Source organism: Hemitrygon akajei, chromosome 7 (assembly GCF_048418815.1).
Source record: "Hemitrygon akajei chromosome 7, sHemAka1.3, whole genome shotgun sequence".
In the NCBI taxonomy this organism is placed as follows: Eukaryota; Metazoa; Chordata; class Chondrichthyes; order Myliobatiformes; family Dasyatidae; genus Hemitrygon; species Hemitrygon akajei.
Window position 1 is genome coordinate 66,068,830 of NC_133130.1, and position 26,865 is coordinate 66,095,694.

The following is a 26,865-nucleotide window of genomic DNA, read 5'->3' on the forward strand; positions in this document are numbered from 1 at the left end:
GCCTGGTCACTTAGAACTCAAGGATTGTTTTACGGTGGCCTAGTTAATTAGGACACAACTGACTGAAGGGGCAAAAATCTAAAATTTAGGTAATTACATTGATTTTAGCAATAAATGCAACTGACATTTATTCATTTGAACCATTCTTTATTTCTTAATTCTGCCTTGGAAATTAAAAGAAGCAGAATCTTTTACCAATTGGGCTTGACAAGCAGTTATTGTTATTTCTTGTATGTTCTGATTTATCACATTATCAAGCTGTAAATATTTTTTTCAACATCATAATTTTGTTTTACTTCAAAGCCACTTTTGCTGCACTTCCAGCACATTGCCTTTGTTTACTCCTCATTGTGTTCATTAAGATCATTTACCTTTTGGTTATCTTCATTTTCTCCATAATCCTATTCTGGAGCTTTGCATGTGATGTATTTCACCACAGTTTGTACTGTGTAACAATGATAACCCAATCTGAACTTCAAACTCAGTAGTTTCTCAATATATCATCCAATAATTTTTTTGGTGCTCTGGCTCTATAAAGATGCAGAGGATAATAAGATTAATGCAGTATGGATAATGTCAAAAAGATACATCAGAAATAAAATTCCATTTTAGATCCATGCATGATACTCAATAAAAATAATAAGATTGTCATAATATTATACAATAGATTGTTGAACCTATGTTTGAGATTAAGTATGGAACTGGAACTGTCTCTTCCGTTTTCTCGTGGAACAAGATGTGGATAGGTCAACACTTTTCGAAATCACTATTCTATAAATAATGGCACAGATATTAGAAATGCACACCATATTCACCACAACTTATTTGTTGCAGTCAGATTTGAACCGAATGAGAATATTTAACTTTACATAAGGATTCAAGAAAGTAGAAATCAAACTCTTTACAGGTCCACCTCAGGTTATGAACATTCGACTTATGGGCAGTCTGTACATATAGAACCATAGAACATTACAGCACAGAAACAGGCCTTTTGGCCCTTCTTGGCTGTGCCGAACCATTTTTCTGCCTAGTCCCACTGACCTGCACCTGGACCATATCCCTCCATACAACTGGACCATATCCCTCCATACACCTCTCATCCACCTACCTGTCCAAGTTTTTCTTAAATGTTAAAAGTGAGCCTGCATTTATCACTTCATCTGGCAGCTCATTCCACACTCCCACCACTCTCTGTGTGAAGAAGCCCCCTCAACAATGTTCCCTTCAAACTTTTCCCCCTTCACCCTTAACCTATGACCTGTTTTTTTCTCCCCTAGCCTCAGTGGAAAAAGCCTGTTTGCATTCACTCTATCTATACCCATCATAATTTTATACACTCATTCTCCTACACTCCAGGGAATAAAGTCCTAACCTATTCAACCTTTCTCTACAACTCAGTTTCTCAAGTCCCGGCAACATCCTTGTAAACCTTCTCTGCACTCTTTCAACCTTATTAATAGCATTTCTGTAATTAGGTGATCAAAACTGCACACAATACTCCAAATTCGGTCTCACCAATGCCTTATACAATCTCACCATTACATTCCAACTCTTATACTCAATACTTTGATTTATAAAGGCCAATGTACCAAAAGCTCTCTTTACGACCCTATCTACTTGTGATGCCACTTTTAGGGAATTACGTATCTGTACTCCCAGATCCCTCTGTTCTACTGCACTCCTCAGCGTCCTACCATTTACCTTGTATAAACAAGCATTTAGGAGACTGGTGGGATGGATGGTGGTGGATTTGCCAGCTGCTGCAGACAGCTTCTGCATTAAGGGAACGGGGTCTTTCCATGTGCCTTCTCTGTTCTGAGCTGCAAAAATCAGGAGCTAGATCAGAGCAGGGACTGCTGTTCAAATCTCTCACTCACTCATTGAGGTGGTTTGCCCGCTGGCAGCCACTGTTCCTGCTACTCCATCACAGCTGTTACTGTAATCCTCTCCCACACACTGTTGTTGTTCACTTCTGACTTACAAACATTTTGTAAGTTCTCAGGAATGAAAAAAAACCTGTCATAATCTGGGGACACATATCAGATTGGTGATATTTAAAAACCTAATTTCCACAGATTTCAGCAATTGGTGTATCTAAATCTAACTTGTAGCAAACTGCACTCAAAAAAATTCTCATCTCTGTGGAGATGATGTGTTTAAATAAACTAAATACAGACAAGTTAACCACAAATATTAGAAACTTTATCTTGCATAGTTTTGCAATAAAAAATCTTATATTATTTTGTCATACAATTTAAGGTTATTTCCTTTCAAAGCAGGCAAAAGAAAGATGTGTAAATAAGTTTTGAAGTTACAAACATAAGCAGTCAATGTATTTAAGTTTATTTATTATTAGCTGTTGAACTTGTATATAAAAGACATTAATTGATAAATTAAAGATAACAGATTGTCAGAAAGAAACCATTTTTCTTTAATAGGAATGCATCAGGTTTGGAAATAAGTAATACCTAAAAATTAGACAAGATCAAATCAGGACGTCCACATATAGGCAAGGTGCAATATTAATGCAATACAGTCATAATTCAAAATAAAGAATCTAAGCAAAATCTATTTTCCAGTATTTTCTTGTGCTCTTCTACATCAGATTAATCTATGATGCACTAGATACTGCTAGCTTTTTTAAATGGTCCATAAAGACTTGAAGACTAACGTCATCAGTCAGGATTGGTGCACCAGATTCCTGAAGAATACAAAAAATATATAGAATTATAATGTGTGTATTAATATCATGTACCACAACAATATAGAATTGCTAAATATATTAATTTTCCTCTTCATCCAAAACTGCTTGATATTGACAAATTTATTTTTGTATAGTTGATTTTCTCACTTTGTTTAAAGTACATGGTTCAGTTTCTTCTTACTACTGATTTATCTTAGAGTTATACAGCATGAAAACAGGCCCTTCTGCCCAACTCATCCATGTTTACCATGCAAATCTAGTCTCTTGCTTGCATTTAGCTCATATGCCTCTAAACCTCACCTTTCTATGTACAGCTCCAAATGCCTTTTAAACACTAATTTTATCTACTTCTGACATTCCTCTGCTAGCTTGTCACATCATAGGTCGGTGAAAACAAACCTGATTCTGATTCCATCCTTTGTGTAGAAAAACTTGTTCCCCAGATCCCCTTTAACATCTTTCTCCTCTCAAACCTAAAGCCCTATTATTTTAGATTTCTCAACCTTGGCAAAAGACTGCGATCACCTGCCGGTCATGATCCATAAACCTCTATAAGGTCACCCCTCAGTATCCTCATTCCAGAGAATTCAGTTTCTCCTCATATTCCCATCCTGGATGCAGTTTAACATCTTTAACGTCCCTTTCCCCTTTAACATCTTTCTGCATCATCTCTAGCTTAATCACATCTTTGACACAGCGATCAGAACTGTACATGATATTATAGGTGCTATCTCAGCAACATTCTTTTGTTTTGAAACAATTAAACCAAAATACAAATTTTCAGATGTTCATATTTTTGATGGTTGCCCCCTTAATATTTTTAACATCATTAATCATTTATTATCTACAACTGGAGGCATTTACCATTTACAGTTTACCATTTTGCTTTCACTCTTTCAAAACTTTTTGTTAAACACTGGAATTTATTTTGGAAAGTTTCAGCAAATGGCTAAGACATTTTAGAGACTTCAGATATTTGGAACAGTTGAATTAAAAATTAGATCTTACATTCTTTGACACTTTTTGTTTATAAACTGACTCATGTTAAAATACATTTTCACAAGTTTCCTGCATCACATCTATTTCAAATGGTTATTTTTCAGGTACAAATTTTGAACTGCTGACTGGCAAAATATTAACCCAGAATTAAAATGGTCCTTCCTTGTCAGATAGTTAACCATGCACAATATTCAGTGCAGCTTTGTGGACACTGAGAAATAATTGAGAATAATTTTTTTCTCCTCAATCATTATCGCCAGTTACAAAATACTTACTGAAACCAGACCAAGGTCGTAACCTGTACCCTTCAATGCTATTCATTGCCAAAGTGGCTGGAAGTAGTTAGTGATGGTGATATAGAATAGCTTGTAAGAAAACAAGATTAAAAACTTTTGGGTTTATTGGGTACACATTAACTAGCAAAAGTTCACGCATTTAATAAAACTTTTCTGGAGGATACTAACCTGTCCCCAAGCATACAAATTATTATGAGTCTGTGACGGGTTCACTTTTGAGAGAAGGAATCGAGCCTTAAAAGGAAGAGAAGGTCAATTAGCATCAACTTCAAAAAACCTCATTTGTTTCTTTCTTTCTTCATGCTGCAAAACCTCACTAAGCCAGAGAAGATATAAAAATCTTAAAAGCTTTGCCATGAAAGCTTCTGGTTAATTGAAGTATTTCTGCAAACATACAGCAATAATAATGATAACAATGAAAGACAGTAAATGGCACTTAGTACAGACATGGTGTTTTATAAATTTGCATAATATGACCTCAATATTTTGTTCGCTAGAAGAAATTTTAAAGCAATCGAAATTTTTAAGAAAGATGTATTTCAGCATTTCAACAAAGATGGGTCCTTCAGAAGCTGAGTATTAAAAAGAACTTAGGTACCTGACTCCCTCCATGTTCTGTGTCAACATAACGTGGCATTGGAAACCGGGTCTGAAGGATTTCCTGTGCATCGTCCAGTGGAGCTTGCAGAAGTTGTTTGAAGTTTTCATATTCTTGCATGTCCTGGTAACCAGCCTTCCTCCACTGTGATATAGTCTTAGAAAAGAAGCAAAAGCTGAATGAAATATTCACTATACATTTCTTTTCACTTGGTATTATATCTCCCAACCATTATTTCCAAAATGAAAAATATTATTTGCAAGTGCAACATATGTATACAGGCGAACAGTTTACTGTTCTTTTAAAAACACAAACACGAGGAAATCTGCAGATGCTAGAAATTCAAGCAACACACATAAAATGCTGTTGGAATGCAGCAGGCCAGGCATCATCTATAGGAAGAAGTCCTGACGAAGGGTCTCGGCCCAAAATGTCGACTGTACTTCTTCCTATAGATGCTGCCTGGCCTGCTGCGTTCCACCAGCATTTTGTGTGTGTTGCAACAGTTTACTGTTAACTGGTTCAATATTTAAATGAAGAAAATAAGTTGTAGATTCAGTAATGAAACATTTTGCTGAAGCTTTTAGTACGTTACAATTTATAACTGCAAGTAACTGCATAGTTTAAATCAAGTGGTGTATATTCAAGGGAACTGTGTAAATTTATAACCTAAATATAATGTAAATCACCTGTATAACCACTTATCAATCTCTATTAGTCTGGATACTTCAACAATTTTTTTTAGATGTCTCTGAGTAATTACTTGCAGCTGCTATTTTGCCAGGGTGAAGAGACAGGCATTTCAACCTGAAGGTGTAAATCTTCTTCTACATGTCTGACCATATGGTATGGAGGGGCCACTGCACAGGGTTAGAAAAAGCTGCAGAAAGTTGCAAACTCAGTCAGCTCCATCGTGGGCACTAGCCTCCCCAGCATCGAGGACACCTTCAAAAGGCAATGCATCAAAAAGGTGGCATCCATCATTAAGGACCTTTATCACGCAGGACATGCCCCTTTCTCACTGCTGCCATTGAGGAGGAGGTACAGAAACCTGAAGACACCAACTTAGCTTTTTAGGAACAGTTTCTTCCCCTCCACCATCAGATTTCTGAACGGACGATGAATCTCTGTACACTACTTCACTATTTTTTCTTTTTTGTTCCCTTTTTGCACTACTTATTTAATGACTATTTATTTTAGGATTCAATTTTGGTTCGGAATGTTGTTGTTTGCTTCAACTGTTAGCATGACTTGTATTTTTTCCCTTTCTCTTGCACATTGAGTGTTGTTCTTTTATTTTCATTTTTCTTCTTTTTCTTTAAATTAGGTTCTTTCAGGTTTCTTGCTTTGTGGCTACTGTGTGCAAGCAAATCTCAAAGTTGTATAATTTATGTACTTGGATCTCATCTAATTTTTATATATATTTCTTACTGTAATTTATAGATTTTAAAAATGATGTATTATAATATAATGCTGCCACAAAACAACAAATGTCACGATGTAGTACGCCAGTGATTTTAAACCAGATTCTGATCTGACACTAATATTCTCTCAATTCTTCCGATGTTGTCTCAAGTGAATTAAGAAACCAAAAGAACATAAGAGAATTAACACTATTTAGTTTGAACTTTCAAATCATGTTGCTACATAAAACAGTCTATTAATTAAATATAATCTCCAAGGAATAGTTTCTCTTTCCAATTCATATAAACTAACGATGATCAACGCTCCCAGATTGTTCAGCTAAATTCATACATAAATGATTTCCTTGGTTGTGCACATTTTTGTATGTTTGTGCTCTTTTGGTTGTATATACACATTTTCTTCATCTGAAGTCTTTGCAGAGAACAACTCCCTACATTACAAAAATTGTTCTCCTCTACAAATGTAAATCAAAAAGTTATGATGAGCTTTAATTCTATTTTTAACCTACAACATGAAAAGGCATTTCATCTTACCCTACTTTGCAAAAACAACCCTGTCTGAATCTCTATTAGAACATTTGGCCCAGTCCAGAATTTGTTTTGCATCTATACATTCGTTCCTGAATCCCTATTAAAGGGGTAGGATTTGTGATTACTGTGTGAAAACACCATTGAACAAAAGAGTTAAATCTATTTAATGCAGTGAATTCTTTAAATAATTTGATGCTTTTGTATTTCTGTCAATATCAGGGCATTCCATCTGCTTCATTTTAATTACATATTCATCCACAACAATTAATAATAAGTATAAAGAACAATAACATTTTGAAAAATAGCTTCATTAAACACTAACCTCTCCGTGGTAGATAACAATCTGGAAGAAAGTGTCCATGAGGAGTATTCGGTCTGGTAAGATACTGCCACTGTCTAATAGGACTGGCTGTGGAGAAGATGAGTGAATGTTTACCAACTTTACTTAGGAAAATCAACACCAATGCTACATAAATACTGATACTATTTTTGCAAAATAATGCACATATGCTTCCAAGCATGCTCCAGGAGTAGGAGGGTAGAAAATAGTTCTCTGCATAGTAGTAAATGCTTGAAAATCTTTCACCAAATGCAACTAATGCCGGGCCAATTGTTAAATTTAAATCTGAGGTTAACACATTTTTATTAACCAGAAGATGTTAAGGGATCCAGACAATTGTCAATGAATTGTGGCATAGTCTCGATGGATAAATAACTGACTCCCTTCCCACAGTCCAATCACGACTGAGTCAAGCCTAGTCATCAATGCTTGTACCGTTCCAGTACGAGTTGCCAGAGACCGATAAGGATACAGGATACCCGCAATTTCTTGTTTACCAATTCAGAAGCTGAGATAAATTATACATTGCACTAAGATCAAATGAAACTACTAACAAAGGATTTTTGAAACAATGTCACATAAAATTAAAGCCTTGATATATCAGTCATAATGATAACCCCATTTATGAAATAAACTTGGTAATATGCAAGAAGTCTCACCTCAGGGGGTCCATAGAAAGAATAAGAATAGAGAACAGGCTGAATCATGATCAGTGACTGAGTCAGGTCTTGTCTCATGAAATGATGGCGGTAGTATGATGATTCATCAGGACTATTGTTGAAAACTTGAAGGAATGGGGATCTTCTCAGATGGAACATAAACTAGAATGACAACATAAAATTAGACTTCCATAAAACTACAAGTCTAAATACTACCTGGTCACATTAAATTAGAAACAGAGGAAGATGCCCATGCCAATTGGTGGGTGAACAATTGTGACATGACATCTGGACAAGTTCTTGTGTGAAGGATATCTCCTTCAGACAGCTTTCACCTAACATAAACTTACAATTCTTTCATGAGGTTTCTTTCTTTATTTCTGTGTAGACCATTTTATAAAAACATCCCACATTGAATTTTTCAATTCTTTTATGGGGTCAGCTTGGTCATCTTGTTAGCAAACTGTTTGCAGATTGCATACTTCTGAATTAAGGTGGAATTTAGCAATTCTCCAAAGACCAAAGACCTAAGTTCCCAAGTTAGAAGTAAATTTATTATCAAAGTACATATAGGTCACCATATATAACCCTGAGATTCATTTTCTTGCAGGCATACTCAATAAGTTCATAATAGAAAAAAAACTAATAGAATCAATAAAAATCTGCACCAACTGGGCATTCAACCAGTGAGCAACAGACAACAAACAGCAAATAAAAAAGAAGGAAATAATTATAAATAAATAAATAATTTCAAAAAAAAAATCAAGAACTCGAGATGAAGAATCCTTTAAAGTGGGTCCGTTGGTTGTGGAAACATTTCAGTGATAGGGCAGGTGAAGTTATTCCCTTTGGTTCAAGAGCCTGATGGTTGAGGATGATAACTGCTCCTGAAGCTGGTGATGTTAAGTCCTGAGACTCCTGTACCTTCTTCCTGATGGCAGCAGTCAGAAGAGAGCTTGACCTGGGTGGTGGGGGATCCCTGATAATAGACGCTGCTTTTTTCTGTCAATGCTCGATGCAGATGTGCTCAATGGTGGGGAGGGCTTTACCCATGATGGACTGGACTGTATCTGCTAGTTTTTGTAGGATTTTCCATTCAAGGACATTGGTGTTTCCATACTAGGCTGTGATGCAGCCAGTCAATATACTCGCCACACCAAATATCTACAGAAGTTCGTCAAAGTTATAAAAGTCATGTTGAATCCTAAGAAAGTAAAGGCACTATCGTGCTTTTTTCATAATTGCACGCATGTGCTGGGCCCACAACAGGCCCTCTTAAAGTATAACACTGAGAATTTAAAGTTGGTGACCCTCTGCCTCTGATGAGGACTGGCTTATGTTCTGATTTCCTTCTCCTGAATTTAATAATCAGCTCCTTGATCTGTGAACCAGTTCTTTAGCAACTTTATTAACATGATTTTTTAACATAGATTACTGGTAAGCTATTCCCTCCATTCAATAATTATTCAATAATCAGCCATGCAATATGGAAATATTGAGCTATTATCATCACTTCTCAAGGTGCTAGGTCTCAAAAACACTACCATTTGGATCCTTCTTAATAACTACACCTCACCTATGAGCTTGGAAATGTTTGGTAGGTGTTCATCCATTCTGCAAAGGGATTGAAGTCAGAACAAAGACTATTCTTTTATCCACACATTTTTCATTTCAACAACTTGCTGACTTGTCCCTTTTGATCAAGCAGAGTATCTCATACAGCTATACCCATCTAACCCAGCAGAATTTGGATTTAATCAAAGAATCCAGCAATAAGTTTCTGTTAGAAAACATTTTTACATTTTCTTGCCAGAACACATTTACATTTTAGGATCCTAATTTTTAATCATTTTCCAAGAATTTCAATTTACTATTTTATTTACCTGTGGATAGAGGGAAAATGTTTCAGAAAGCCTGAAAGAGTTAGGATCGTCTTTGTGGAACTGGCCAAACTTCTGACACTGATGGAAGAAGGCAGAGAGAGAAAGAGTAATTAGTAGTTTTGTATTTGACATAATCTATCTTTCCAGCTGATCACAAGTTCTTAGTGGCCTTACCAGTCGGATCAATTGTCTGTCCAACCAACGAAGTACATCCGGCCCCTCCTCAGACTCAGCCCTGAAAACTCCCAATCTTGCCATCAGCACAGCTGATGCTTCCTGGTCAAATGCTGCTTCAATGTGCTGGAGTTGACTCTGTGCGTCTGCCCAGCTAAGAATCCAAACAAGTATTATCACTAAACTGCAAAAGTACGGTAATGCATAATTGGCATCCCGACACCCCCCCACCCCCAGTGTTCCCTATAATTTTGATTCAGTTATAAAATATGCTACAACATTGTTGAAAAAAACCCAGCAATGATGGAATGGTGGAGCAGACTCAGTCAACAGAATGGCCTAATTATTCTCCTATATCTTATGGTCTTATCTATTATTGCAGCCCATGTTGGAAAATAAAGGAGGTTATGTTATAAATGGCTATTCTTCCCTCTAAACCCAGATTCAGCTCTGTTGCACAGGAATTCTAACACATCCAGGGAAGTCTTATGACATAGATTAGTTGATCATAATAGAACATTATTGTGGAACATGCTTGAGGATTAATGTACCTTTGATCAACATCGGGTAAAATAACTGAAGTAACAGAAGCAACAGGCAGTATAGCAAAAATAAAACTGACAAGCAAATGAGTAATGGAGTAGTGCTGTCGATCAGATGTAGAATTTCCTTGTCCGTCAAAGCCATCTGAATATTTTGAGGTGATTAAGCTTCATGAAAAGAACGACAAATTAACAAGCTCTTTGCAAATAGAGCAGTTAGTAGCAAACACAAAGGGAACACAGTGCTTTGTAAAAGTACCGTAGATTCCGGATTTTAAGCCGCTACTTTTTTCCCACATTTTGAACAGCTTTGAACTCTGCGGCCTTTAAAACGGAGCGGCTAATACATTACTTTTTTTCATGCCACCGAAAACATTTTGCCTCGTAACAGTAGACCAATAAAATTGATGAGTAGTTCACAGAGGTCCAATGAAATTGTACGATAAATCAAGCGCACTTTCACAATTAAATTATTGTAAATCAGTCATTTGTACTCACCCTCATCAACATGGAAAACACTCGAAGAAAAGCATTGTGCTGCCTTTATGGCAGTTATTTAGTTTATAATATTTTCGCTTAGTAATTCATTTTCTAGTTAAAGTTAGAAGAGTTTTAACTATATTTGTTTTCTGTACTACATCGCGGGATGCTATGACGTCACACCCGGTTTCGCCGCGTCTTGTGGGAAAACGCCGGTTTGCGATAAACGGAAAGGAGGGGGCATTAGACCCGAGCGAAACGCTGCTTTTAAATGCCGTTTGCGATAAACGGGACGGCGGGGGGGGGGGAGAGCGGCGGAGCGAAAACGCTGCTTTTAAGTTAAAGGCGATCAATAACTTTTCCTGGTAGGCTGCAGTATATATATTTTTTACCAGTCGTTAGGAGATATTGGAATGTTGTTCAGTAAAGAAGTATACGCAACGTATATTTAAAAGTAGCCGCGTTACGGGCACGGTTCGAAAAAAAGCATTTGCAATATGTATTTGTTTTTGTTACCATATGGATTTAATTAAAAGTTAAAAAATCCTCACGTGTAATATCTTTCTGTGTAAATATCTCATATTACAACGTGGGACACCTGCGGCCGAAAATCCGGTGTGGCCTTTACAAGTAAAAAATTGATTTTATTTCTAAAATTAGAGCCAGCGGCTTTTAATCAGGTGCGCTCTGTAGTCCGGAATCTACGGTAGTCAGCAGCCATTAGTATTTTCACATGTAATTTGTCTCATTTTCTAAATATAAAATCTAAATATAAAATCTACGAAGCATGTCAAATCAAAAGAAAAATTCCAAAACTCGTCAACAACTTACTAAAGTTTAAAACCAAAATTGTGAGGTTGGAAAAAGTATTCATCCCCTTTGTAATTTTCACAGGTGCAATACAGTATTTTACCTTACCAACTCACCCTATTTGTTGATGTAGAAAATTGGAGAACTACCTGAATAAATACACACTTTCTCTGTAAGGCCCAACAGTACAGTATGGCAAATCTTCCAACAGACCAAACCAAAATGAAGACAAAAGAGCGTTAAAGGCAAGTCAGGGAAATGCTAATACAGATGCACAAATCTGGGGAAAGGTACAAGATTATCTTATTTGGAGCTCAGTGCAGTCCATCATGAAAAAGTGAAAAAAAACCAGAAACCACAGCCACACAGCCTAGGTCACGCCGGCCCTCTAAACTTAGTCGCTGGAGAAGAATGGCACTTATACTGTGGCACCAACATTCACTGAGTGAGCTGCAAAAGTCAGTGGCTACAACTGGAGATTAAGTTCATGGCTTCACAATCTCTAAGGCCTTGCACAAAAAGGATATTTATGGAAGAGTGGCAAGGAAGAAGCCCTGACTTGAAATAAAAAGCATATCCTTGCCCATCAAGAATTTGCAAAGCATCACTTAGAAGATATTGCAAAGAAGTGGTCGGATGAGACTGAAGTGGAACTTCCTTGACCTCAACACTATGCAATATGCATGCTGTAAATCAAATACTGCACATCAGTCAGGTAACACCATCCCTACTGTAAAGTATGGTGGAGGTAGCATCATGCCATGGGGATGCTTTTTAGCAGCAGCGACTGGAAATCTGGTCAGGATTGATGGGAAAATGAATGCTGTTAAATACAGAGATTCTGGTTAAAAACCTGCTAGCTTCTGCCAGAAAGTTTAAACTGGGGAGGAGGTTTGTCTTCCAGCAGGACGACACAAAACACACTGCCAAACTGTCCTTGAGTAGTGCAGACAGAATCCTGACCTTAACATGATCGAGCATCTCTTCTAGATTGTTGTCCACTGCTGCTCCCCTAACTGACCAGGCACAGCTTGAGCAATTTTGCAAGGAGGAAATGGAAAATCTTATTCTTTGCGTTATGCAAAGCTAAAACACTTATCCAAAAAGACTACTGGCTGTAATAGCCGTGAAAGATGGTTCAGCTAAGTACTGAGTAAAGGGGGATGAATACTTTTGAACTGCTGACATTTTGAATTTTTAGTTTTTCATGCTTTACAATTTTCCATGCTTTTTGGGCTCTACTGTGAAAAAAGGAGCATGTGATTCACAAATAAAAATTGAGGATGAATACTTTTACAAAGCATTGTATTATGTGATGAAATATTATTTTTGATCCCCCTGCAATTCACTATTTGACAAATGATTTGGAGGTGAGTTTTTCTAAATCAGTGGATTCCAGTTAATTGGAACACATGAGCACCTGTATATCTTGGCCCAATTAAGTGGCTGCCCCAATTAGCCAAAGTTTCATGGAAGTAGTTAAAAATGTATTAAAAAAGTTAAACTACTGTTTAACTGAGAAACAAATTATGTATTTAAATGAAAAACAGAACAAATGAATACACTCTCAATACTACTACAGTAGAATAAAACTGTGTATTAGTTCCTAATATTTATTGATGCTATGTATGCTGCATGCTCTTTTGATTGGCTGTAAATAAACATAAACAGTCAAACACAGTGCAGATAATAGACTGCCTTCACATCATGATTTTGATGATTGCATCCTCCACATCTTAATTTTCATTGTAATATTTAAGTTGATTGTCGATACCTTTAAATTTTTCATATTTCCTAACTTGCTGAAGAAGTGAGATCGTTTCATTTTCACTCTTGGCTGTTCTGGCATCTGCAAGCCTGACTACTTGAAAATGCAGTGAGCAAAATGGTTTTGAATTGTCTTGCTGCCTGTTTCTCACCAAGTATCAGTGACAAAAATCACTGCTTTTTGAACACAAACACAACAGCAACTGACACTATTTAAAAACCGTTTGCTCTAAGCATGGCGTAGTGTCTAACAACACATGACTGACATTAATCAGAAACTGTTTGGCAACAGCCTCCTGTCCCAATTAAGCAAAATAATGTTCCAAATTAACAAAAGGAATCCCGGCTATTTGCTCGATTAGTTTTTGTTCTTTAAGAGCTGTCCCAAATAAGAGGCTGCCCCGATTAACCAATGGATCAATTAACTAGAATAAACTACATTACATTAGACCCTGTGGTGCTATTTTGCAAGACAGTTAAGTGTAAAATTGGTTTGGAAGCGGGGATTCAGGTGAATTCGGATCATAAGAAATTTTCTCTCTTAGAACAAAACAGTAGTTAAAGTTCGATAGAAAAAAAATCTTCCAATCAAGCAAACCCATTTTAAATAGAAAACAAATTGGAACATGAAACAAAACATGTAACACACACACAGAGAAAGTATGCAAAGCTGAGCAGAAAACCTCTTTGTCTTGGGTATTATGCCTCTTTTACCTTCTATCAAATTCCTGGACCCAATTCCACTTTCCTCTTCTGAAGTGCCTAATCTAATAATCTGTGTTTTGGAGATTTTTTTTGTTTGATACTCTTGTTGTTTCATAAAAGATCATTTCTATTATTTAACTGCTGCCTGTTCCAATGTTGCTTATGTGCTCTTCTTGCTCTCCACCTTCTCTGTGTTACTTGTCTAAAAGTACACACTAAGTGTACTGATCTAAGTTTACACGTACGCTGTTTCTCCAGCAGTATCTGTCTCATTTCAGATCTCCACTATCGGCAGCATTCTGCTTTCTGCTAACATTTTAAAGGCTGGAAAAAATGCTCTATGGTTAACATTTTAACCAACTTGGAGGCTATGCATGAACAGAAACTTTTAAAGATATCAAGAAGGAAAAAAAACATCAAAATAGGATAAGAAATAATATACACGCCCAGGAGAATCATTTTCGGTACGTTTTAAATTTAGACAATGGTAATTTTCTGGCTTGGTCTCAGATTTATAGGTGAAAACACAAGATGCTGTATATGCTGGAATCTTAAGCAAAAAAAAACTGCTGGAGGAGCTCAGTGGGTTGAACAACAGGTCCTAATAACCCAAAATATCAATCATCTCTTTCTCTCATGTGATGCTGTTTGACCTGCTGAGTTCCCAAGAGGTTTAGTTTTTGTTTAAATTAATAAGATTTTATTTTAGGATTTTTTTGTTTCAGTATAATTTTATGTTAATTTTAAGATGATGACTGAAAGCATTTACAAAAGAGACAGCTACGTCATTCTCTTTGTTAGTTATTTCTTCACATAATTGGTACCTTTCTTATATGTTAGTTTTTAAATTGGTAGTTTCCTTTCCGTACATACTAACATTCAAGGCACTATATTTGTCAATCAGTGGAAACATATAAATACTATGCATTATGTGCCATCATGAAGATTGTTTGTGACACTATTAAGAATGATGGACATTTTCTCCATGCAAAGCAGAAATCCATAGATCTGAAGCTTTCTACATGTAAATTTGCTTATATCTAGTGAGATGTTACGTAAGAAATACTGATAATTCAGATAAATGGGCAATGAATTAGTATCTTTTTAATAGAGTATTCTGTGCATTCTAATGTGAACAGATATGTATAGAGGAGAAGGTTCAGAATATTGGACCGGATTAAAAGTATGTAATTACTACAAGTTAAAACTCACCATGTTCTGGAAGCAACCTGAAATACTGGCTAAAATGTGTTAAGGTGTTAAGCCTTATCTCAATAACAGAGCAGCGTTGTTAGCGTTTGGATTCAGGGCTATAAAGATGAAACATTTGTTCCTTGAAATGTTAGGCTTACATTGAAGAAAACTCAAGTAAAGGAGGGTCCAGTATCATTTTTGTTTTGTGGTGTTATTAGTGACAGTTAAGTTTCCTGGTTTGTTAATTTTGAACATCCATGATTAAAGAATTATCATTGAGAATAAGCAGTATTTAATTAGAGCACTATTATACCATGTACATGATGACTAAAAAGGGTGGAAAATATTGGAAGGCAATCAGTAAACTTACTTTCTGGCTACTGTAGTAACTCGGATGCGTCTTTGACTGCTGGAATGCTGGTAATGGGTGACAAACTGAATAGCACCTCGTCCGCCCTGAGGGATTGGTGCATTATGCTACAAAGTAAACAAGTTGAACATTGAAAATCAAATTGATTAAACTTAAACATATTTTCAAGTTTTGACAACACCTTATTATAGTTAAGTTTATTTAATGAACAGAAGACACAAATGATGAACCCATTAAAAAACAATCTACCTTTGAATGTTGAATAAAATACTGGCGACATGCTAGTTCTTCACAATTGCAAGCGTTGTTGCATTGGTTAACCTACTCTTAGGCACACCTACATCTGATGGTGTATTAAAGGATATAATCAAGAGCTGTTAAATGTACATCAAGATAAATTAACCTGTGTCAATTTGAGAACATTGGAGCCATCATTTTAAATTTATAAATTCCATAATGATCAATAGAAACATGTAGTTAATAAACAATTTACACACACTTCCCAAGTTGGCAAATTTTTGACAAAATTTTGACAAATTACAATCTGCATTCACCTTGCTAATGAGAAGAGCATTTAGACATGTCATCACAAAGTATCTATTTGTAGTATTTTCCTGTAGCATGAGTATTCCTGTTGCTTTGGCAGATTCAGCATAAAAATACCATATTCCCACAAGTACATGTGATATAAATGCAAGTTTGACTTTTGTTATGAAACCAGTAACTGGTTTCACTTACCAGCAAAGATAGATATGTCAGTTGAAGTCCAATGGTACTATTTTCAAAAGTTTTATTAATAAAGGGGCACAAAAATTAAGGTTAATACAAACATTCAGATAACATGCGTCAATACTCAATCTAAAACGCAGGTACATTAATAATCACTCAGAAATAAGCTCTTTCGTTGTCTAGGGTATAATACTGAGTCCAATTGGAAATATAAAGAGTCACTCTGAAGTCTGCAGGCTTTTCCCTTTTGGTTTCACGTGTTGGAGAGAGAGAGAGATAAACGGAAAAACTTGCCCAAAACATCCGTGGAATCAGGGGAGCGATCTTCCCCGTTGTTAGTTAAAAGCGATCTTCCGTTGGTTCTAGCCACAAACCCCGCATTCGGAATTTAACGCACGTGGCTTACTTCAAAATGGCTTCCCGTTCCCACGGGAAGCGTTATCGTGCTTCTTGGTGTCTCCTTGGTGCGTCTGAGGGTCGTCCTCTTTCAGACCCTTCTTTATACTGCCTCACGGGATCTCAGGTGTCAATCAGGTTGCAGGTGATGCAATCTCTCTCTCAACCAGCCCACTTTGCCCGAGGGCTTTACAATGTCCCTGCGAGTTGGCACGTCTGCAGTTCCCAGGTGTCTCCTGAGAACAATGCCACAGTCACCAGCTTTTGTCCCAGTGGAATGCGGTATCCAGCACGTCGCTGTCTTTCCATTTCCTGTGTCCATTCAGCCTGTCTCTCTCTCTCTCTTGCTCTCTCTCTCTCGGGTCATTGACCCCCCTTTCACTAGGGCTCTTGCAATTCTCACAAAGGAGGGGGCTGGTATCATAACACTTTGATGATAGTAAGTGAGGCATAAATATTGGCTAAGACATACAATTCTTAAAATGTTTAAGATACTGGAAATCAGAAATCAGAAGAGAAAATGTTGGATATTTTCAACAAGTTAGGCAGGATCCGTAGAGACAGGAACAGGAATAATGGTCACGTGCAGTGTTCTGATGTACCAAAGTTAGGGGCCAGTGCAAATATAGCTTTACATCAATGCTGGTTAGTGAAAGAACCATGTCCTCAATCAGTTGAATAAGACCACAACCCTTTGAACAAGTTTACTGGTTTACTTATTTTAATTCTTTAATTATTTGATAACATTTTAAAGTGCTTTCAATCAAGCATTATTCACTACTTTTTAAATATTTGAACCTATCTAAACAGCTTTTATATGTCCAACAGAAACATTTAAAGACAGCTTCACAAGTCTTAAAAACTGTGAGCCACTACAGACTTACATTTGCGGGCAGGGCTTTATGATACAACATTTAAGGCCTACTTGCTATATGGCACCTACTCTGTTTCATTAGATTTCTTTCAACAATGGACATCAGCTCAGGTGGCTCTCCATATCTGGAACATCCACATAGTGGATGACAAATTCATTATTATTTTAATAGTTTACATCCACATGAACAGTTTTAAGTATTCATCAGAGCTGCTAAATACATTTAAAAATACCTTTTAAGATGCAGAGAAGGGGATGATAAACAAAAAGGAAAGGTGATCTCAGATTGGATGAAAGGAGAAGACATTAGAAGATGGAAGGATTCGTATAGTGAAGCAAAAGGGATAAACTATGGGACAAATAAAGAAGGAAAATGGATCTGGAGGAAACATAAATGAAGATAGCTGAGATAATATGTAAAACTGCTGAACGGATTTAAGTCCAGAAGGCGGGGCGTCACGTGATGACGTAGGCTCGAGACGTTGGGAATCCAGCTCCCTCGTAAAAAGTAATGAAATAGGGTTTAAATGAAGAAGAGTTAACAAATACCTACTAGAAACTATTTATAAGCAACTCAGGATTATATTTAGATATGGCTCCTAAACCGAAACAGAAGAAAGCTACTATTTCGAAGACTGTGCAAATCGGCGGGGAAAAAGGCCGAACCATCTCAGCGAAGCCTCATACTCAAGTTGGATCTCCTCCCGGCGAAGTGCACGGCACTTCTGATGATGCGGGACAGGAAGTTGCAGCAATGTCGGTGGTCTCTAAGAAGAAATGGCAAGAACAACGCATGCGCGAAGAAACAAGTATGCATGAACAGATATTAACAAAACTACAAATCCCAACTACGGCTGGAAGTGAATCGGAAGTGGAATCAGATTATTTGGGAAACACAGATGAAGAAGAAGAGGAAAAGAAGGAGGAGATTAAAGGAGACATAAGAGATATCCTGATATATATGATGAATGAATTAAAAGCTATAAGAACAGATATAAGAAGGATCCAGATTACACTCGATAATGTGGTGGAAAAACAAAAGAAGATGGATAATAAAGTTAAAGAGATAGAAGTAAAAATGGAAGCAAACACCGAAAGAATAGATAAGATAGAAGACAATAATCTTGCCTGGACAATAGAAAGAAAACGGATGTTGGAAAAAATAGATGCGCTTAAAAACTTTAGTAGACAAAATAATATTAAAATTGTTGGTCTTATGGAAGGTACAGAGGGAGAAAATCCAATAAAATTCTTCCAAGAATGGATTCCGAAAATTTTGGAAATGAAAGAAGGAAGCCAAGTAATTGAAATTGAAAGAGCACACAGAGCTTTAAGACCAAAACCTCAACAAGGTCAAAATCCAAGATCAATTTTGATAAAATGCTTAAGGTACCAAGATAAAGAAATGATCTTGAAGGCAGCTACTCAAGGTGCTAAAAAGAGAAATGGGCCATTGATGATAGAAGGGAAAAGAGTTTTTTTTTACCCAGACATAAGTTATGATCTTCTGAAGAGGCGGAAGGAATTTAATCCAGTGAAAAAATCTTTATGGGAAAAGAGCTATAAATTTTTATTGAGCTACCCAGCAAAATTGATAATTTTCCTGGATAACTAAGAAAGAAGATTTTTCGTTGACTACCGGAAAGCGGAGAAATTTGTACAAGAACTACCTGATATCCACGAGGAGGAGTGAAGAATTATAGAAATGAAGTGGACTAATGATGAAGACTGAAATAAGGTTGGACTTGACGGACATTTATAAGGAAAAAATAAAATAGTTGAGGAGTATTAATTGGGAGTAGAGACATTAATTATTTTCTTTTTTTTCTTCACTAATATATTTTCTTTCTTTTTTTTTTGCGGGGGAGCTAGAGGAGCTCCTGATCGATGGCTGCGAGTTTCACGTGTACAATCATGGTGATTGCCATGACCCGTAAAATGGGGGGGGGGGGAATGTTGTGTTTCTTTTATTCGCAACATTAGTGGGGGGGTATTTTGGTTTTTTTCTTATATATTAGTTACCTTTCTTCTATTTTTCTTCTTTTTTGCCTGGATGGTTGGGGAGAGACTCATAGCAACATGGAGAATTTTAAAGAGTTCCCAAGGTATTATGAATGATTAATTTACTTAATTTTTAAAGTTTTAATGTTAATGGACTTAATGGACCTGTGAAAAGAAAAAGTTTTAACATATATTAAGAAAATGAAAGGAGATATAGCTTTTCTACAAGAAACACATTTAACAGAAACAGAACATAAGAAATTAAAGAGAGATTGGGTTGGAAATGTCATAGCAGCTTCATTTAATTCAAAATCGAGAGGAGTTGCAATTTTGGTTAATAAAACTTTACCAATTAAAATACAAAATGTAGTAATTGATTCTGTGGGGAGATATGTGATTATACATTGTCAATTTTTTCAGAATTATGGACTCTTATGAACATTTATGCACCAAATGAAAATGATGCAAAATTCATACAAGAAGTTTTTTTGAACTTGGCTGATCCACATGATAAAATATTAATAGGTGGAGACTTTAATTTTTGTTTAGATCCAGTTTTGGATAGGTCAACTAAAGTTGCTACAAAATCAAAAGTAATAAAACTAACTTTATCATTAATGAAAGATTTAAACCTGATTGATATATGGAGAAAAATTAATCCAAGAGAAAGAAACTATTCATTTTATTCAAATAGACATAAAACTTACTCAAGGATTGATTTTTTTTTATTATCAAAAAATATTCAGGATAGAGTGAAAAGTGTGCAATATAAAGCAAGAATACTGTCAGATCATTCCCCCTTGATAATGATGGATAAGGAGGAATTGATCTATAGATGGAGTTTTAATTCAATTTTACTAAAACGTCAAGATTTCTGTGATTTTATGAAAAAACAGATTCAATTTTTTTTGGATACAAATTTACATTCAGTTGAGGATAAAATTGTATTATGGGAAGCGATGAAAGCATATTTAAGGGGTCAGATTATAAGTTATACATCTAAAATTAAGAAGGAATACATGGCAGAAATAGATCAATTGGAAAAAGATATCATAAAGTTAGAAAAAGAATCTCAAAGATATATGACAGAAGAAAAACGAAGACAACTTGTTAATAAAAAATTACAATATAATACACTCCAGACATATCGTACAGAAAAAGTAATTATGAGAACTAAACAGAAATATTATGAATTAGGTGAAAGATCACATAAGATTCTTGCTTGGCAGCTGAAAACAGAACAGGCTTCTAAAACAATAAATGCAATTAGAACAAGTGTAAATAAGGTTACTTATAAACCTTTAGAAATTAATGAAACTTTAAAAAATTTTATACTGAACTATATCAATCAGAATCACAAAATAAGTTTGCTGAGATAGATAAATTTTTATCACAAATAACCCTTCCAAAATTAAATTTGGAAGAACAGAAAGGATTAGATATGCCCTTTACATTAAAAGAGGTTGAAGAAGCTTTAGGATCACTTCAGAGTAATAAATCCCCAGGAGAAGATGGTTTTCCTCCTGAATTTTATAAAAAACTTAAAGATTTATTAATTCCTCCTTTTATGGAATTAATATATCAAGTGGAAAGAATGCATAAACTCCCACACTCTTTTTTAACAGCGATTATAACTGTATTGCCAAAAAAAGATAGAGATCCTTTAAAACCAACATCATATAGACCTATTTCTTTGTTGAATACAGATTATAAAATAATAGCAAAAATTTTATCTAATAGAATATCTAAATATTTACCAAAATTAATACATATGGATCAAACAGGTTTTATTAAAAATAGACAATCAATGGATAATATAACCCGGTTACTTAGTATAATTCATTTGGCACAAAAAAGAGAGGAAATGAGTGTGGCAGTTGCTTTGGATGCAGACAAAGCATTTGATAGATTGGAATGGGATTTTTTATTTAAGGTATTGGAAAAATATGAGTTAGGAAAACTTTTATACAATGGATTAAAACCTTAAATACTAATCCTCAAGCTAAAGTAGTTACAAATGGTCAGATTTCAACACCACTTTGCTTAACGAGGTCAACTAGACAAGGCTGCCCATTATTACCTGCTTTATTTGTATTGGCAATAGAACCATTAGCTGAATTAATTAGAACAGATTCAGACATCGGGGGCTTTAGAGTTAATCAAGAAGAATATAAGATTAATTTATTTGCTGATGATGTTTTGATTTATTTAACAAACCCATTGCAATCTTTGCAAAGATTATCTTTTAGATTGGAAGAATATGGGAAAGTATCAGGGTATAAAGTAAATTGGGATAAAAGTGAAATTTTACCCCTTACCAAAGGAAATTATAATCAATGTTGATTAGTAACTCAATTTCGATGGTCAATAAATGGGATAAAATATTTAGGTATTAGAGTTGATAATGATGTAAAAAATTTATATAAACAAAATTATTTGCCATTATTAAAAAAATCTTGATAAATGGATGATGTTACCAATAACATTAATAGGTAGAGTTAATGCTGTAAAAATGAATATATTTCCTAGATTGCAATATTTATTCCAAACTTTACCAATACAATTGCCTCAGAAGTTTTTTCAAGAACTGAATAAATATGTAAGGAAATTTCTTTGGAAAGGAAAGATGTCAAGAATATCATCGGAAAAATTGACATGTAAATTTGATTTAGGAGGGTTACAACTTCCAAATTTTAAGAATTATTATAAAGCAAATCAACTTAGATTTATTGCGTCTTTTTTTGATGAAGATAAACCGGCATGGATTAGAATAGAATTAGATAAAATAGGACAAAATATACCAGAAAATTTTATATATAAATGGCAATCTAAATGGATACGGGAAAAGAAAGAATCTCCTATATTAAAACATTTGATTGATTTATGGGATAAGATAAATGTTGATGATGAGATAAAGAAATCTTTATTAGCAAAGAGACCTTTAATTTAAAATAAACTTATTCCTTTTACAATGAATAATCAACTTTTATACAATTGGTTTCAAAAAGGGATTAGATATATAGGAGATTGTTTTGAAGGAGGTATATTACGGTAATGTCATTTGATCAATTAAAGAATAAATACAAAATATCAAACAACATTCTTTTTTGTTATTTCCAATTAAGGGCTTATTTAAGAGATAAACTGGGTCAAACAATGTTATTGCTGAAACCTAATGAAATAGAAACTTTAATTCAAAAAGGAAAAATTAAAAATGTATTTCTTGTATGTATAGTTTGATTCAAAAACAGGCAATTAAACAAGGAATTCATAAGTGAAGACAAAAATGGGAAACTGATCTGAATATTAAAATTGAAGAAACAAGTTGGTCAAGACTATGTCTTGACAGTATGACAAATACAACAAATGTCTGGTTAAGATTAGTGCAATATAATTTTTTACATCAATTATATATTACACCACAAAAAATGAATAAATTAAACCCAAATTTATCTGATCAATGTTTCTGATGTCATCAAGAAATTGGTACTTTTTTATACTCTACTTGGTCTTGTTTTAAAATTCAACCTTTTTGGACAAATTTAAGAGTTTTATTGGAACAAATTATTGGAACACAACTTCCACATAATCCAACATTATTCTTACTAGGCGATATTGAAGGGATAAAACCGAAATCCAGACTGAATAAATATCAGAAAGAATTCATAAATATTGCATTGGCAGTAACCAAAAAGGCTATTGCAGTTACTTGGAAATCGGATTCATACTTAAGTATAGATCATTGGAAGAATGAAATTTTTAGGTGCATTCCACTTGAAAAAATTACTTATAATTTAAGAGATAAATATGAAATATTTCTGAAAATTTGGCGCCCTTATTTACAAAAGATAGGATTAAATATATAGGTGCTCCGAAGATAAAATTATTGGTTATCTGGGGAAAGAAAGAAATATATATACTAAAGCTTTTGTGAACTCCATGGAGCATGTGGGGATCTTCCGATATCCAGGCATTCTTTCTTTCTTTCTTTTTTCTTCTCTCTTTTTCCCCCTCTTTCTACAGGGATATGTTGGGGGGGAGGGGTTAAGGGGAGGGGGGAAGGGTTCATAATTTTTTTAAATAATTTTTTTCCTTCTGTAATCTATTTGAAAATTCAATAAAAAAATTTTGTAAAAAAAAAAGCAGATCCTTGGGCACAGATTAAAATTCATTGTAACACTGAAGTAGGAAGAGGACAAAATTGGTAGTGAGACAAAGATTACAAACAGCAAACTGAATCAGAAGCTGCAAATACCAAACACTAAACAAAATACTGTTTCACCCATCAAACTGCTTGGAACCTTGACTGGATCTAGAACAGATACAGGATAACTGTTGCTGCATTTATAATAGTCACAATGATGCCACGGTTACAAGTAGAAGAATAGCACCTCCATTTCCGTCTGGCCACGTTACATTGAAGTCCGTATGTTAATACTGAATTCCAAATCTTCAGGCAACTTGATTTCTGTATACAGTATCAGTCATCCATCTGTGACAATGGCTCAACATTTGCTTTTATTTCTCCTCACACCCACCCCACCCCTTCTCCACTTTTTCTCCCCCTCTGAATGTGAAGAATCTGCCCAGTCTGACCTGCTGGGTATGCTTTCCAGTTGTACAATTTGCAAATCCTTTTCTTCACAACATTCTTTTGTCTATGTTCTTTCGTCCATGTTTTCACTCTTTGATCAGAAAATATTGTTAACAGCTTATTCTGATCATCACCCCATCAGTCACATCTATTCCCTACAGCTTAACAAGCTTTTCTCTTCATGCCAGTTCTGAAGAAGGATTTTCAACTTGAAACTTTTACACTATTTCTCTTCTCACAGATATGGTGCGACTGGCCAGGTATTTACAATGAATTCTGCTTTTATTTCTGATCTGAAGTTTTGTTTTGATCTTCCACAAACGCCCAACCTGAAGAAACTCCACTATCCAGCAGATTTCCATCTATCGCTCTTGCTATGTTCACTCTCAGTGATTTCTGTTTCCCTTCATGTTTTCGATAAGGTGTTGATCAAAACCAGGTATCATAATCTTTCCTTCACAAATGCCTCTGGCTCCAACTTGTCCCATATGAATTCCAACTGAAATTTTGCTCTTCACTATTCAGACCCATCCAGGATGACAGACATATTCAAACTATCCAATGTCTCAATAATTCATTCATCAATGTAATGAACCAAGATGTGAATAGTAAGCTTGAAGTAAAAGGAACCCTTGGAAGGCAGTGATCATAGGACGACAGAATTCATCCTGGAGTTCCTGGGGGCAACTAGGAAGGCACAGAATAGATACATTCTAAAGATGAAGTAGTATTCTAAAGGGAGAAAGAGGCAAATGTGGGTGATAAGGGAGCATAAAAGCAAAAGAGAGGGCATATATTTTAGCAAAAATTAGTGGAATGTTAAGAGAATTGGGGTGCTGTTAAAAACCAACAGAAAGAAACTTAAAAACCCATAAGAGAAAAGACAAAATATGAAGGTAGGCTAGCCAAAAAATATCGAAAAAGATACCAAAAGATTTTTTAAAGATATAAAGATTAAAAGACAGGTGAGAGTGGATATTGGACCACTGGAAAATCACACTGGAGAGGTAGTAATGGGGCACAAAGAAATGGCAGAAGAACTTAAGAAATACTTTGCTTCAGTCTTCATTGTGGATGACACTTGCAGTATGCCAGAAGTTCAAGAGTGTCAGGGGGCTGCAGTGAGTGTAGTTGTTATTACTATGGAGAAGGAGCTTGGGAAACTGAAAGGTCTGAAGGTAGATAAGTCACGTGAACCGGATGGATTACACCCCAGGATTCTGAAAAAGGCAGCTCAACACCTTTGGTTGACCCCATAGAAGCCACTGCAATCGAATGCACCACCATGTTACCAGGAGATAGGATTTTCTGGCATTGGAGAGGGTCCAAAGGAGGTTCACGAGAATGACTCCAGGAATGAAAAGGATACCATTTGATGGCTCTGCACCTGTACTCGCAGGAGTTCAGAAGAATGAGGGAGATCTCAGTGAAGCTTATCAAATAGTGAAAAACCGAGAAAGAGTGATTTTGGAGAGGTTGTTTCCTATAGTGGGTAAATCTAGGACCAGAGGGTACAGCCTCATAATAGTTTACGTCCATTTAGAACACAGACGAGAAGGAATTGCTTTAGCCAGAGGGTGGTGAATCTGTGGAATTCAATGCAATGGAGAGCTGTGGAGGCCAAGTCATTAAGTATACTTAAAGCAGAGGTCGACAGATTCTTGGTTAGTCAGGTCGTCAAAGGTTATGGGAACAAGGCAGGGAAATGGGGTTGAGATGTCCTCTGCTGCTATGTCTTATGGTCTGTCAAGACTCTGTTCTCTATACATCCTTAGATCCACACTTAATGCCATGCATCAGCAGATGCAGGTGTTGATCTCTCCCTGTAACCAATTCACTATCTCAAAGCAATTACGGTACAGTTTTACTTTATTCTTTGCCTCATATGGCATTGCAATAGATGACTTTTCTCCTTTCTTGTGGATATTAAAGACTGTAAATTCCAACAGCTTTTTCCAGTACCCCCATCAAGATCTTTCTTGCCCTTCATTTTCCTCATTCCACACTACAACCTCCAGTCCCTACCCTGGCAATTTTTACTATCCCTTCTGATCTTCCCCTCTCTGATTCCAATCCATCCATTCTCAGCAGAGATCTCACCTTTGTACCCTACGTCCCCAGTTCTGAGCTCAACATGATGTTCAACTCTTCTTCCATGCTCATCTCTTTGGCCATAGAAACCTTCACCTATCTTCAGTACTTCCAATCCATCCTTGGCTGCTTACTCTCTCCAGATCTACTTACTGCTAATAATTGCATTTTTGACCATCCTGATTTTTCCATTCTTGTAAGCTACCATTACATTTAATTTAGCCAGGCAGGAAGAAATTTCCATCCTGACATTTATCCATAAGAGGAAGTATTTTTAACAGGCTCACCTGATTAACAACTTCAAAGTAGATACCCAAGGTTGTGCTGGGATCCAAGCCACAAATTTTCCACTGGCATGTACCACCTAGACCCAACTCCTACAAAAATAAAGTGAAAAATATCAAAGTACACGACTACTGAAATGTCTATGCATGCTTAAATGGTGGCAAAATATGCACAGAGAACACCAATACACTGCAAAATAATATTTCAAATTGTCTTCAAATAATTAAGTGTGGCAATATTTATATTGACTTTAAAACCCAGAAAAATTGCACATTTAAAGGGTTATCTTTTAAACTACATTTTTACGCATATCTTCATGTTATTTTTCCCTTGAGATCTAGTTTCATTGGAAGACTGAAAATGTTTTCTGATCTTATTCAGTGGCTGAGCAAGCACAAGGGTCCCATGAGCCTACTGAT

At 35.7% G+C, this 26,865-nt stretch overlaps 1 protein-coding gene across 1 annotated transcript in view; it reads right to left on the reverse strand.

Annotated features, from left to right (window-relative positions):
• Positions 1 to 2,322: 2,322 nt before the first annotated feature.
• LOC140730520 (protein transport protein Sec23B) overlaps positions 2,323 to 26,865 on the reverse strand; it is a 72,209-nt gene continuing 47,666 nt past the window's right edge. The window contains exons 12-20 of the mRNA XM_073051082.1: positions 26,449 to 26,538; positions 15,477 to 15,583; positions 9,609 to 9,762; positions 9,435 to 9,512; positions 7,552 to 7,713; positions 6,875 to 6,961; positions 4,598 to 4,753; positions 4,168 to 4,233; positions 2,323 to 2,701 (exon numbers count right to left, since the gene is read on the reverse strand). Of these exons, the coding sequence (XP_072907183.1) occupies positions 2,612 to 2,701; positions 4,168 to 4,233; positions 4,598 to 4,753; positions 6,875 to 6,961; positions 7,552 to 7,713; positions 9,435 to 9,512; positions 9,609 to 9,762; positions 15,477 to 15,583; positions 26,449 to 26,538 (990 nt within the window). The 3' untranslated portion in view covers positions 2,323 to 2,611. The remainder of the gene's footprint in view (positions 2,702 to 4,167; positions 4,234 to 4,597; positions 4,754 to 6,874; positions 6,962 to 7,551; positions 7,714 to 9,434; positions 9,513 to 9,608; positions 9,763 to 15,476; positions 15,584 to 26,448; positions 26,539 to 26,865) is intronic.